The sequence below is a fragment of the Rhinichthys klamathensis genome, unplaced genomic scaffold (assembly GCF_029890125.1).
Source record: "Rhinichthys klamathensis goyatoka isolate OS25496 unplaced genomic scaffold, OSU_Roscu_1.1 h1tg000279l_1, whole genome shotgun sequence".
NCBI classification, from domain to species: domain Eukaryota; kingdom Metazoa; phylum Chordata; class Actinopteri; order Cypriniformes; family Leuciscidae; genus Rhinichthys; species Rhinichthys klamathensis.
The window spans coordinates 403,642-417,500 of record NW_026606798.1 but is presented as its reverse complement, the minus strand read 5'-3'; the positions used below and the strand labels follow the sequence as shown (position 1 = coordinate 417,500).

The following is a 13,859-nucleotide window of genomic DNA, read 5'->3' as shown; positions in this document are numbered from 1 at the left end:
CCTGATTTTATGTCCTTATGCGATATGGATTGCCATTATGGGGTTCAAATAGGCAATATTTCCAGAGAACTCCCAATACACAGTTTTACCGATTGAAGGCACTGAGATTTACTGAATAACGCATGACTGTGTGAAGCACCTGTTAGATGAATAATTCACGGTTTTACTTTGACATGACCAACAGAAACATTTGAAAGTAAAGGAAGCCGCTTACCCGGTGAAGGAGTCTAGAGAGAATCGCAACAGTGTCCAAAATCTCAGTGCTCGCGCCTCACACACTCCTCCAGAATCAGCCGAAACCCTCACTGACGGATCGCGATGACCTTTCCGAGGCTGCTGCTGCTGCTGCTGTTTATTCGCTGCTGTGTGTGCGCAGACTCACGGCTGGCAATCCTCGAACCCGCACGACATCACACTGCCTCTGAAACACATCTCATGGCATGAGCGTAACGACAGCTCTGGCACGCGTTCCCGCAGGACTTTGCGCTTAAATGAGAACGCAAGTCACGAACAAACACTTTTTCAAGTTGAACACAACAGCCACACACACCACACATCGTAAGCCTGTTCAGAGGACTCTGTGTCGTTCTGACCTTGAAAGATGAAGGACGACAGTGTTTGCAGAACACGAAATGTCATGTTTCTTTCGTGTGTTTCAGCACCTGTTTTTGGACTGGTTGTTTGTTATGAATATCCATAGGCTACTTTAGCATTGAGCTCGGAGGTTTATATGTTTATGGGACAAGCCGTCCTCTTAACCTTGAAAGGACAAGCTCATGTCTCAGAAGTTTTAGTCCTGAATGTTGGCAACGAAATGAAATGCTTTTCAGACTGATGTTGAAGAGGGATTCCACATGGTGGCAGCAAGCGTTCAATTAATGGAGTTATACTCCCGCGGTTCACTCACATATTCGTAGTTCACGCATGCATTTCCAAGGAACCGGATTAGATTTCCTTAAGCATTATTTTCCCTATCTTTATGTGATTTACGCGCAGCAATGCATCGACTGTATAGGAATAAAACCCGATCATGTTGCATGATGCGAGTGTTTGTGCAGGTTTCAGCAGCTGGACAGCTCCCTCTTTACGTCACTCACATCTGCACAGCGACTCCAACTAAACACACACATTCTTCATAAACATTCATGTCTTCAGTGGTTCCTCAACTCAAAGGACCCTCTTCAATGAAGAATCACTTTCCGTCGATCTCTGGCTGGTTCCTCGGAAAACCACACAGTGTTTCGGGTTCTGCAGGACCTGCAGTCCAAAGGAATATATATATATTTAAACATTCTTTCTTGATAAGACAAACACTTATTGGTCATTTTAAAACCTTATCTTTTAACAGCGCAACTATATGTTTGCTATCAAACATTTTTCCGTAGAATGTAAACAGTGGCGTCATTACAAAGCGAAGAATAGTACTTTTATTTTGTTTGTTTTGATTTTGCAGGTCTATAGATGTGATTAAACGATATTTTGTGTGTGTGTGTGTGAGAGAGAGAGAGAGAGAGAGAGAGAGAGAGAGAGAGAGAGAGAGAGAGAGAGAGAGAGAGAGAGAGAGAGAGAGAGAGAGAGAGAGAGAGAGAGAGAGAGAGAGAAATGTGGGCATATGGATCATACCTAGCGCTGCTGAAAGATAATGTCCCACAAGTCGCCGCAAGATGGCGCTGGTATATTAACAGCTGTCCGCAAAGCTGTCATCATTGGCACCTGCTTCTTCTATGCAAATATTATGTCAGCATTTATATATACATAAAAAAACCTGAGACACACTAAGTATGTATCATGCAAAAACCATCAATCAATCAATCAAACAAATAAAAAAATAATATTTGAAGTTATGTTTGTAGGCTATAGCATAGAGTGTTCTTTAGTTTAGACTAAGCCATTTTTCCTCAATGTGCTCAAGTGTTCACAGGCTTCAGGGAAGTAGTGATAATGAAAACCCCTGCAGTAATGGCAGTGTAAAGATTTTATAGCCTAAAAAGAATGTTCAGTTATGTTCACTGAAAAATTAAATAAATATATAGGCCTATATATAGCCTAGGTGAAACTTGAAAAATAAGAATATCGTGCAAAAGTTCATTTATTTCAGTAATTCAACTTAAAAGGTGAAACTAATATATTATATAGACTCATTACATGCAAAGTGAGATATTTCAAGTCTTTATTTGTTATCATTTTGATGATTATGGCTTATGCCATATAGAGCTTATGAAAACCCCAAATTCAAAATTAGAATATAGTGAAAAGGTTTTCATAGCTGTAAGCCATAATCATCAAAATGATAACAAATAAAGGCTTGAAATATCTCACTTTGCATGTAATGAGTCTATATAATATATTAGTTTCACCTTTTAAGTTGAATTACTGAAATAAATGAACTTTTGCACAATGTTCTAATTTTTCGAGTTTTACCTGTATATGTATACAGTATGTGTTGCAGTGAAATATATATATTTTCTACACACACACACAAACACACACACACACACACACACACACACACACACACACACACACACACACACACACACACACACACACACACACACACACACACACACACACACACACACACACACACACACACACACACACACACACACACACACACACACACACACTCACTCACACACACACACACACACACACACACACACACACACACACACACACACACACACACACACACACACACACACACACACACACACACACACACACACACACACACACACACACACACACACACACACACACACACACACACACACACACACACACACACACACACACATATATGTGTGTATATAAAAGTATTACATTAACAATTTTGTTGGTTTCTTGTTTACTTTCCAAAGGCAACTTGTTTTATTTTTTCAGTTTCAGTCTAATATAGCAGTTTATTAAGTTTATTAATTTATCCGACAAACTCTGTTTACAATAGTTTTTTTTAAATGAACAGATGACTCATTTTTCTCACAGCACTGCACACTGCCTATAGCAGATTTTTACTGTTTTAAAGCACAAACACGCTATCGTTTAGTGGAAGGATGCTGCTCAGTCAATTAGCTTAATAAAATGTTATATGTAATATTTCATATGTAGTAACCATTTTAGAAATACAATTAGGCGGTCAAGTCACAATATATAGCCCAGGATCTCGTATCTCAGTGATTTACAGAATGTGTTCCTTTGAAGAAAATAAAAATAAAGTGAAAGAAAAAGCATTACGTTGAGTTAGATGTAGAAATGCATTAATCTCTTGACGCAAAGAGTCACTCCAGTCCGTTCTCAAGACGTAAGTGATGCTCTTACACACCCCAAACAACCTTTGATGCTCAGCTAGGCCTGGGTGTATTCTTTATTTATTTATTCCCCCCCACATTTAATACTCTAAAATAAACAAGCACATGTTAGATTTGAAGTATGCATGCTTAAGTATGTGTGTCTAAATGGCTGATTCTGCCAGACTCTCGACAGACTCACATCAAAGGCAGATCAGAGTGTGGCATTCAGATCAGGTCACGCTGAGGCTTAAACACACACTCCCTGCAGCAAACACACATGTGCTGTTGTGATAGCCTGACCATATCTCCCTCTCTGAAGGAGAGGAACAGCCCGCTCTGCCCCGTGGGAACGGCACTCGGTCGGTGCAGATCCTTCAGGTTTTCACTTCATAATGGGACATTTTCCATCATTTGAGTTATTATTCGTTCTATAGCATGACACCAGTCAAAACAGAACTGACACATCCACTCAAGCACTTTATGTGTTATTTTGTGAATGAAGATTTCCAGGGATCTCAGAAGCGGAAGTCGTCAAAGCTGCGTAAACGTCTTAGGCAATGAAAAAGAGATGACGGCAATTTTTTTTTTTTTTTTGCCGAAAGACAGATTGATTGTGTTGGTCAGAAGAGAGAAAGATGCCAAATTTGTCATCACTCCCTCAGTCGTTGTATTAGAAACATCACAGCAGCGTTTTATTCGTTTTCCTGTCGTTTACAAGGTAATACAACACAATATATAGTGTTATACATGTTTATTAATATATATATATATATATATATATATATATATATATATATATATGACTTTACTCGATTTGCAATGTTGATAACTGTGTAAATGCATCATCATCATCATCTGTGAAAAGGGTCCATTATAAATACTCTGCTTTCTTTTGTCTTATTTTTTTAAGTTTCATCTTGGAAATGTGTGAATTTAGTAACAACATGATTACCTGACCATTATAACCAAATACAGTTATTTCTATGGGCTATTTATATTTCAGAAATGAAAATTCTGCCATCTTTTACTGTTTCAAACCTGTATGAATATCTTTCTTCTGCTGATTTGAAGAAAATGGGTATACAGTTGGACCCCATTGACTTCCATACAATGGGGAAATGGGTCCATCAACTGTTTAGTTACTCTTCCATTCTGTTCTGTTCATTTCCCACATTTAATACTCTAAAGTAAACAAGCAAATGTTAGACCGAACAGAATTTTCATTTTTGGGTGAACTATTCCTTTAAAGCCTAACTTTAACACGTATTTCTGTGTCACTCTGGAACGAAAGCACTTGCTACAAGCATGAATGTGAAGAGACAACTAAGAATGTCTGAATCATTTGTCCTCTTGTTTTGCATGTACAACAACAACAAAAAGCATTTTCATGTTGACAAATATAAGTATTCATTATAATAGAAATTTTTAAGTAGCCTACAATCAACTTAGATGTTTAAGTCATTTCAACTTAAAAATACATTAAACTGACTTAAAAAAAATGAGTTGAATCTTGTATAATATAACTTGAAAATTGCTTAACTTATTTTTTTAGAGTTAAATTATAATAGAGGTAAATAAATAAAAAATACAAATAGGGCTTTTCTTCTTTACATAATTTAGAATGTGGTTGTAAAAATTTTGAGCTCAATCATGTTTATGTACGAAGATCCAGAAAATGATTGTGTTTAACTAAACCGGCTCAGACACAAGATTTTTCTGATAACATATAGAAACAAAATGCATGAAAACACTTTTTATAAGTAGTACTGTGAGTTTGGAAACTATAATTATGGCTTTCATGGAGTGGTTTTAAGAGAAAACATAATAATAATATGTTATTATTAATAACCCCCCCTCCGAATACAGAAATACATTTGAGGAACACGTTACAAAACACCCAAGTGTCAGAAACTCAAACACAATCTTCACCAATAATCAGTGTATGTCCTCAAAGAGAAAGTGGCTTTATGAATCCGAATAAAATGAGATTTTAATAAACAAAAATAGGTGGGATATTAAAACCTTTTACAATTTATGCAGAACTGTAACAATTACATTTACAATTCAAATCGTTAAAGCAGCATGGCACTCATATTTTCACTTCTAAAGCAGAAGAGACAACTATACCGTATATGACTGATGCTTTTGACCATACGTCAACATACGAGGTTTTAGGGTACCCTTTAACGTCAGTTAGATGACGCTATCTAATCATAACCCTACCCCAGACCTAAACCTACCCGCGTCAGCTAACTGACGCTAAAGGTAAAGCGTCAGTTAGATGACGCCCTAGGATCGTCATCTAACTGACGTTAAAGGGTACCCTAAAACGTCGGATGTTGACGTATGGTCAAAAGCGTCAGTCATATGACGTCTTGGGATGAGACTGTGTTAGTTGAACACATCTGAGTTATAGCTAGATCCTCTAAACACAAGTGGGCAAACATTAGAGAAGCGTTTAGTGGTTTGTGCCAGGCTTTTACCAACAGAGGCGCTGTTGCTGGAGAAGCAAAGACATGCTCTTTCTGGGTGCCAAAAAGCCCCTTCCAAATATCATTAATAAACGCTTCCTTCATATATTCCAATGCTGGTTTTAGACGTCGTCATGTGTGAAACGTTGAAAGATAATCAAAATTGTACGAAAAACTCAGTTAATGACCAAATGTTTACTTTTTTCCCCAAATGTTTGTGGGCTTTCTGTGCAACTGTGTCTTTCTCCATGCAAAATTTTCAGTACAATTCAGACACATAATGAATTATTACCATCATTCTCCTTCTGTTTAGAGTTAACTGCCAGAAACCACTTTGTGAAAATCAAAAAGTATTGAGATTGAGGTTAAAATGGACTTGATTTGATATTAAAACAGCATTATGATCACATCAAAATCTGCACTGATATTAGATTTGCTATTGCAGTGCATCTGAATATGTTGTATCTACATGGAGCAGATTTGTGTATAGTTTATAATTAATACCATAGATGGTATTAAGTGAACTTAGTAACACATCTGCCGTACAGTTCGTCACGTAATCTTTCCGTTGATGCGATTCTGAGATTTCGATGCAGCGTAAAACACTTCAAGAGCATTTCTGTGATAGCTCGAGGGCTTGTGCTTATATGTTTTACATATCAAACACCGTAAAATGCTCACGAGTGACACGGAAAACAGAGAAATACAGCTGACGTCAGTTAGTGTTTGCTTTATTGTCATTTCGGCTAACTTCAAATCATAATGCCGTCCTTTGAACTCTCCGTATCCTAACAAGTGATGAATCTCACAGTGCTTGATTCTCGATCACAGAGTTTCACTGTTTCTCTGTTAGGCGTTTCACACACACTCGCGCACGCTATAAAACTTAGACATCCATTTAACTCGCATTTTTCCTCTTCAAAAAATAAATCTCTGCACTTTTAATAACAACTCCACCTCCCCGTCTTATGTTTCGATGGCATGTACAAGACATTTTCTTTATTTTCACACATTTTTGGAAGTTTAACAGATGGTTTTTAACAGCATGCTAAAACACCCCACAAGGAGCGAAAAACTGACACTTTCATTCAACAAAAGCTATCAATATATTTACAGGATAAAGAAATCTTCCACCGAAGACAGAGATCTTAACACAAGTTAAAACTTGTTAATGTTTTGAGTAGCTCAGGGGACAGGACACGTTATCCAGGGTTCCTTCAGGAACGACTCGAAAATGATATTTACAAGTCCAAGAAAAGAAAAGAAAAAAAGACTCCCAGTCTAAGTAAGTCTCGTGAACCCTTTTTTAATGAAAAAATAAAAGCTTCTTTTTCACTTCACCGGGATCCTGAAGATTATATTGCACTAGTCTATGTTCATCCGAGTCAACTACACAGGTCTCAGGTCTTCTCTTTTCACGTAATCAGTCTTTTCGTGACTTTTGCTCTTCTTGTTCTGGTGCGTCTTCACGTGTTTGGCCAAATGGTCGCTCCTCATGAACCTCTTGCAGCAGTCCGGACACACGAAGCGTTTCTCCCCCGTGTGAGTCCTCAGGTGCCTCTGTAACTCATCCGATCTGGTGAAACTCTTCCCGCAGAAGAGCCAGTTACACACGAAGGGTCTCTCTCCCGAGTGCCAGCGCAGGTGCGCCTTCAGGTGGGACGTTTTCCCGTATACTTTCCCGCATCCGGGGATGTGACAGATGTGCTGCTTCTTTTTGCCGGGCTCGTCGCTGGAGCTGGACGACTGACAGTTGGGACACCGGCATCTCCGGCAGCGCCGGGCCGTGGCCAAGGGGGATTTGGTGTGGAGAAGGGCTGCGATCTGGGTCTGGTACTGGGCAAAGTCCGTGTGTCCCAAGACCAAACCCCTCTGGATCGGGAAGCGGTGGGGGCCGAGGGGCGACGGGTGGCTGACGTGGTTTCCCTGCTGAAGGCTCCACCACGGTATATCCTCGCCCGGGTTTGGAGAGAGCTGTCTCGGCTGCTGATGGACCAGGCCCGAGTGTCCCGGGACAAAACCGGGAATGGAGGTTGGGATGGGTGCCGGCGCCGCGTAGGTGACGGCGGGAACGTAGGTCGGCGGACAGCTCGACTGTAACGACTGCATTGAACATGGCAACATCTTAACCGGAGAGAAATCATATGGATACGTGGGATCGGCCGGGGGGGTTAACGGGAGCTCATGGTGGGAGGCGTAGGAGCCCTGCAGGTGAGATTTGGAGGATAGTCCAAAAGAGGTATTGCCGGAAAGCGTGGATTGGGGATTCGCCTCGTTACTCCACGGGTGGAAAATCCGTGACGGCGACCCGAGGGTCGTGTCGTAGGGAACTTGAATAAAGTCCGTGTGGGCGGATCCGTGATGATGACCGATCCGGTTACACGTCGCCGCTAAAAGTGCCAGAGGAGAATGTTTGCTGTTTTCCGGCGAGGAGTTTGGCGTGCGATCCTGGGTAGTGAGAAAGAGTCATGTTTAAATATTTACACATAGTTTAAAAAAACACTTTTCGGGGGAAAGATTTCCACACACGTTTTGCTCAACAAAATTCTCATGCCAAATGTGGGCTACTTTATTTCACAGGATTTATGAAGGAATTATAAATACTCGTGAAGGATGAAGGAATAAATAAATGCAATATGCAGATACAATTTCAAAACGAGCCAACGAAACTATTACGGACAGACATTTCATTTCAATTTGCATAACTTTAGCTGCATTGGTGAAATATGTTTGCAATCGATTTCAAGTAACCATTTGACTCAGTATAGCTAAAGTTCACACATGGTTTGGCAATACAGTTACGATTAATGGCTAAGTTAGTTACACTTACAATGAGTTTTACTTGTTGGCTTGCTCCAAAAATAACAGTGAACAAGCAATGACAGTCAGTTATTATACGATTAAAAAAAGATGATTAAATTATCGAACTAAATTGAAGTTTAATTGCATTCAAAATGAAAGAGTTCAACTACAGTAGCAAGTTTATTGCACTTTTTGAACCACTGAATATAATTAGCGATGATTAAAATCGAACTGTAAGTTCTGTAAAGTAAGACCTTTTACAGTAAAAACTGTTAAATCGAACTGAAAACTCTATTTAATTAAATGATACCAATGATAACTAATTAAATGGATGGAAAAGGCATTCCTATCATTCTTACGTGCACACGTTTGCTGCTTAATGATAAATCTGAACTCGCGGAATAAAGTAATAACGTCTCGTTATCGGCAGTAGTTTGCGTAGTTCAGAGACACTCAAATAAGTCAAATAAGCATCGTTTCTTTGCGTCGCGCTTTACGAACGACATTTTCAACAATATCTGAGTTTTGAAAGTTTTGACGAACCTGCAGAAATGCCTGTAGTGTGTCGTTCCTCAGCACAGCCACAGCTGCCATGGCAACACTTCCTCGAGTTCCTCAAGCTTCTCGATTTAAAGCAGCCAAATTCAAACCTTCAAAATAAAAAAGACTTGAGCGTGTAGTGCGTGCTGTGTGCGGTGGCGTCGCGTCCTCTCCTCCAGCTATCCCTGGACTATCTGAGGGAGTGAAGGATCACTTCTTTGGATTTGATAAGGACTTTGGTGGGCCGCCAGCCAGTCAGGAGTGAGATTTATGACTTTGAAGTTCGCCGCTGCCCAATCATCAAAGAAGAGCGGCTCTTTGAGAGGGGGAAGCAAATCCTCTGAATCCACACAAAGCTCCTATGGTGTGTTTGTTGGTCTGGATAAAAGGGCTGATTATTAGTGGGGGATGGGACGGGTGGGGATAAAGGCGGGACAATTAATGAAGTAATCACTATGTGGGAAATGTATATACACAAATAATTGGATTTTCTTGATCAAAGACCCCCTCGCCGCCTGGAGACCCCCGCTATTGGATGCCGGAGTCACCCGATCCCCCTCTCTGTAATTAAGGATTTGTTGTGCGACAATGCGACTGTGTGTTATCTCCAGAGATCTCGCGCGGGCTTATGAGATAACTTCAAGAGGAAGGAACCATTTGACTCAGTATAAAGTTCACACATAGTTTAACATTTAATTTACGATTAACGGCTAAATTAGTTGCACTTACAATGAGTCGGACTCCAAAAATCACAGTGAACACGCCATATCAGTCAGTTAGCCTATTATACACACAATGTAGCCTAGATAAGTTTGCAATGGCGTCTTTTAAAATAGAATTGTTCAAATAGAATCTAGTGATTTAACAATTAGAAATCGCAAGTTGTCCTGCATGTGAGAATAAATGCAGCAATACAATTTGCTCACACTTAAGATTAGGGTCCAACTACGACTTTGCCTCACTAAACTGCTTATTAGTTAAGGTAAATTGTAGTTAATAGTTAAGTACTATAGTAAATAGTTAGGATTAAGGGATGTAAAATACAGCCATGCTGAATTAGGCATTAATATGTGCTTTATAAGTACTAATAAATCCTAGTAATATGATGCTAATAAGCAATAGCATTAGACCCTAAACTAAACTGTTACCTAACATTTTAATTGAATTACAAATAACCCAACATGCAATATGTGGTAACACTTTACAATAAGGTTTCATTAGTTAACATGCATAATAATGACCTGCACTTCTAGCATTTATTAATATTTGTCAATGTTAATTAAAAAATTTACGGATACATTATTAATATCAAAAGTTGTATTTGTTAACATTAGTTAATGCACTGTAAAGTACATGAACAAACAATGAAACGCTGGATATGTAATTGTTAATAACGTTAACAAATATGAACAAATACAGTAACAAATGTGTTGCTCATGGTTACTTCATTTTAGTTAATACATTCACTAATGTTAACAAACGAAACCTTATTGTAAAGTGTTACCAAATATGTCTTAAACACATGACGTGGATCGACAGATGACACATTTTCCCACAGAGGTTTTTTAACAAATAATACAAAATAAGATTAGGTTTGTCAACAGAACGGCTCTCGAATCACATGCACTAATTGATTGTGACTACACAACAAAAAGAACAAGCGCTTGCTTATTGTTCTCATAGTTGAAAAGACAAATGATTTAGTAAAGAACAGTCCCACGACACCCTGTGCAAGTCAACGTGGACCCATCAAGGTGTGGAGATGTCACGGTGATGATGATGATGATGATGATGATGATGTCTTAGTTGTGTGATTTGCAGGCTGGCGAGAGGAGGAGATCCAGTCTTTGAGAAAGTCTGAACATTTTCCAGTTCTCCTCCCTCTTCTCCGCCCCGATCCAGTCAAGCTTTCACTGCAACCCAGTCTCCGACACACGTGACGCCTCCACAAATATTACAGGAATCGAGCATCGTAAATGAGTGCTCACATTAAAATTGCTTCAAAGTTTCGTAGTTTCTAAGTTTTGCAGGCGAGCAAACTGTCATATTAGCGAGTGCAGCTTCGAATGTGAGCAGTAGACTAAATAAAAACAAGACAAGCAAACTCCCACAGAGAGATGCCTCTAATCTATGACTTTTTAAACTGTCCCTTTCCAGCAGTTTGGAGTGCTTGATGTTGAAGCAGATCAGCTCTTTTGATGGGATTAAGGTTTCTCACATAGTAACGGGGGAAGGAGGGGGAATCCCACAGGGAGGAGGTCTCAGTTTTCCTGAAGTCCTCAGAGAATCTCAAGGGGACACAATTCTGTTTATTCTTCTTAACAGTCACTGTTTTAACCAAATATCTATATTTCTGGGTCCAGACAGGTTAATAACGACCACACATTTTGGCAAGCTTAATTCAGATTTTACAAAGAGTTTTAAAAGTAGCAGCACACGATATATGACAAAACTTGTTTTGTTGACTTTATTTCTCAGACAAATTAGGATACAAAACCGCTGGTGAGATTGGATTGAGAACACCATTCACAGAAGTGTGAACTGTACTGTATAGTTGGAATGAATCTATTACCAGAAAAGGGAGTTTTATATCCACAGAACAACGAGTGATGCAGAGAACAAGGATGTACACACTTTGCTTTATGGCCAGTCGCTCATAAACATCTCAGACCAAACCGTCTTAAAAAAGAAAGAAAGAAAGAAAAGCAGCACAGTGAGTCAGCCATCGCTCATCTAATCACGTTGTTTGGCAACAAATTATTGTAAATGTTAACAGTTCGACAGGCTGCCTTTGAGAGTCCTTATTCAATTAACCATAATATGTGTTTTTCATTTTTATTCTAAGAAAACGGATAAATAGCACGTTTGCCTTTCATAATAAATACGCAAATCCAAATACTGAGAAAATAATGCATACATAAATAATCGCTCCTCATTATTTTATATGTACAGCACATTTCGTGGCAAAACACTGGGAAAGGCAATCTGTAAAAGAAGAAAGAAAGAGGGTGATTAGTTTTAGCAGTTACATAAAACATAAATGCACGCATTTAATCCTGTAAAGCTTGATATTAAATAATAATGCGATAAATCTAATTTTATAAAAATGGAATAGCTTATCGAACCTATATTTAACCATTATATTATAACCATTATATTTCCAAACAGAGTAAAAATATGCAATTTGGTGAAGTTATATGGCCAAAAACAAAGATGAAGTTCTGATAGCTTGTAATGTAAATCAATGAGATCTTTATAGCAGACGACATACATAAAATGCATATACATATCAGCAATCTCAACTCTCAATAACATGTACGGATAATATATATATATATATAAGGTGTTACCAGTTATTCTTTGAGTACTTGATAACAATGTGAAGGGGGAGACTTATAGAATTATTCTTTACGGTCTTTTACTTGATAAAAAGTATATAACGATCAGATGACAGAAGGCATGCAGAAGATTGTGTGCAACAGGTTTTTTCAGCCAAGTTTTTATCATGTTAATAATTTAGTGACCAAAGAAACAGTAGGCTTTAAAGGGTTAATGGGAGATCTTAATCAAATCATATGTAAATATTGTACAATATCAGGAGTTCTCTGGTGACACACTTCGGTCAAGATCACGGCGCTGTCTGCGGGGTTTTGATAAAACTGTCAACCGTGAGTTTCTGCATTTGTAGGTCTTCTTCGGACAGGTCAGGGCCGTGTCTAGCTTTTCATGTTCTTTGGACAGACAGCAGAAGAAAATAAGGGAGAAAAAAAGTCTAAAAAAAGAAAAAAGGGTCTCCACATCTGTCTCACACACAAGAGCAGGAGAGATGGAAAGGCAGAGAAATGCTCAGGGCTACCGGGTACGAGAGCCTCTGTAATGGTGTCTCGTATGAGAAAACATCTGTGAATTTCCTCAGTGATCTACAACAAAGTCCAACTCAGAGTAGTCACTCAGCGGGCCTTTGAAGTTTCTCCCTGACAGAAAGCTGCCATTGTGTTCTGCCCTCGACGCGGTGTAGCCTGACTCTGCTCTTGCTAATTTCCAACATTTTCCCCTGAAACCCGATACTGTTGCCTGTGCTCGGGCTACGCGTTTAAAAGGAGCGCTGCGCTGAACGGGCCTCGGGTCAGGAGATGAGGGAGAGGTCGTCCCTTAACCAGCCGCTCGCCGCTGTGTGTGGCAACGCAACTCTGACCCGCTCGGTTCCCGCGGTAATTGTTGGGGTCACGTCTGGCTTCCTCGAGCGGGATCAGAGGTTTCGGATTATACGGAGGGGCTGAACATATAGTTCATGGATATTTAGGTACTAATTTTAGATTCAGTCTGACGGGGTTTGAAGTTCTGTGCAGATGTTGGTCCTTGGGACAATTGTGGCTCTTTTTGTTTGCCGAATTAATCAAACGCTTCAGTTTGAGTGCAGAGAGCGAGATAATTAGGATTCAGATTTCACTATAAACTCATATCAACAAATCATTTCGCAGGCAAATTAATATTAAACAATGGTAGGCCAAATGGAATTAGAGGTAATGTTTTAACCATTGAATTATGGAAAATAGAGCTGCAAAATCCACAAATCCTAGAGGAGAGAGTGTTGCTCAAAGCTCAAGAGACTTAAAGGTAGGGTAGGCAATTTTGGAGAGGCTAGCAATAGCAAGCTAGCTTTGAAAGCATAAGATCCCACCCTCCCTTCAGAGCGTCTTCAAAGCCACGCCTCCTCCTCCATGAACACAAGATGAGACGAGAGACGGTG

General features: G+C 39.4%; 2 protein-coding genes across 2 annotated transcripts in view; both read right to left on the bottom strand.

Annotated features, from left to right (window-relative positions):
* Positions 1-6,736: 6,736 nt before the first annotated feature.
* Positions 6,737-9,517, bottom strand: sp5a (Sp5 transcription factor a). Its single transcript, XM_056268979.1, has 2 exons — positions 9,113-9,517; positions 6,737-8,215 (listed from the first exon to the last, which is right to left on the bottom strand). The coding sequence occupies exons 1-2, from the start codon at positions 9,161-9,163 to the stop codon at positions 7,157-7,159; spliced, it is 1,110 nt and encodes a 369-aa protein (XP_056124954.1). The 5' UTR covers positions 9,164-9,517; the 3' UTR covers positions 6,737-7,156.
* Positions 9,518-11,795: 2,278 nt separating this feature from the next.
* Positions 11,796-13,859, bottom strand: part of LOC130102865 (myosin-IIIb-like) — a 135,428-nt gene continuing 133,364 nt past the window's right edge. The window contains exon 29 of the mRNA XM_056268965.1: positions 11,796-12,094. The gene's annotated coding sequence lies outside the window, so the exon portion shown is untranslated. The remainder of the gene's footprint in view (positions 12,095-13,859) is intronic.

Coding starts and splice junctions, on each gene's coding strand:
- sp5a (XM_056268979.1), bottom strand. CDS start 9,163: ATGGCAGCTGTGGCTGTGCTGAGGAACGACACACTACAGGCATTTCTG. Junction 8,216..9,112: donor CACTACAGGCATTTCTGCAG/GTTCGTCAAAAC, acceptor CTCACTACCCAG/GATCGCACGCCAAACTCCTC.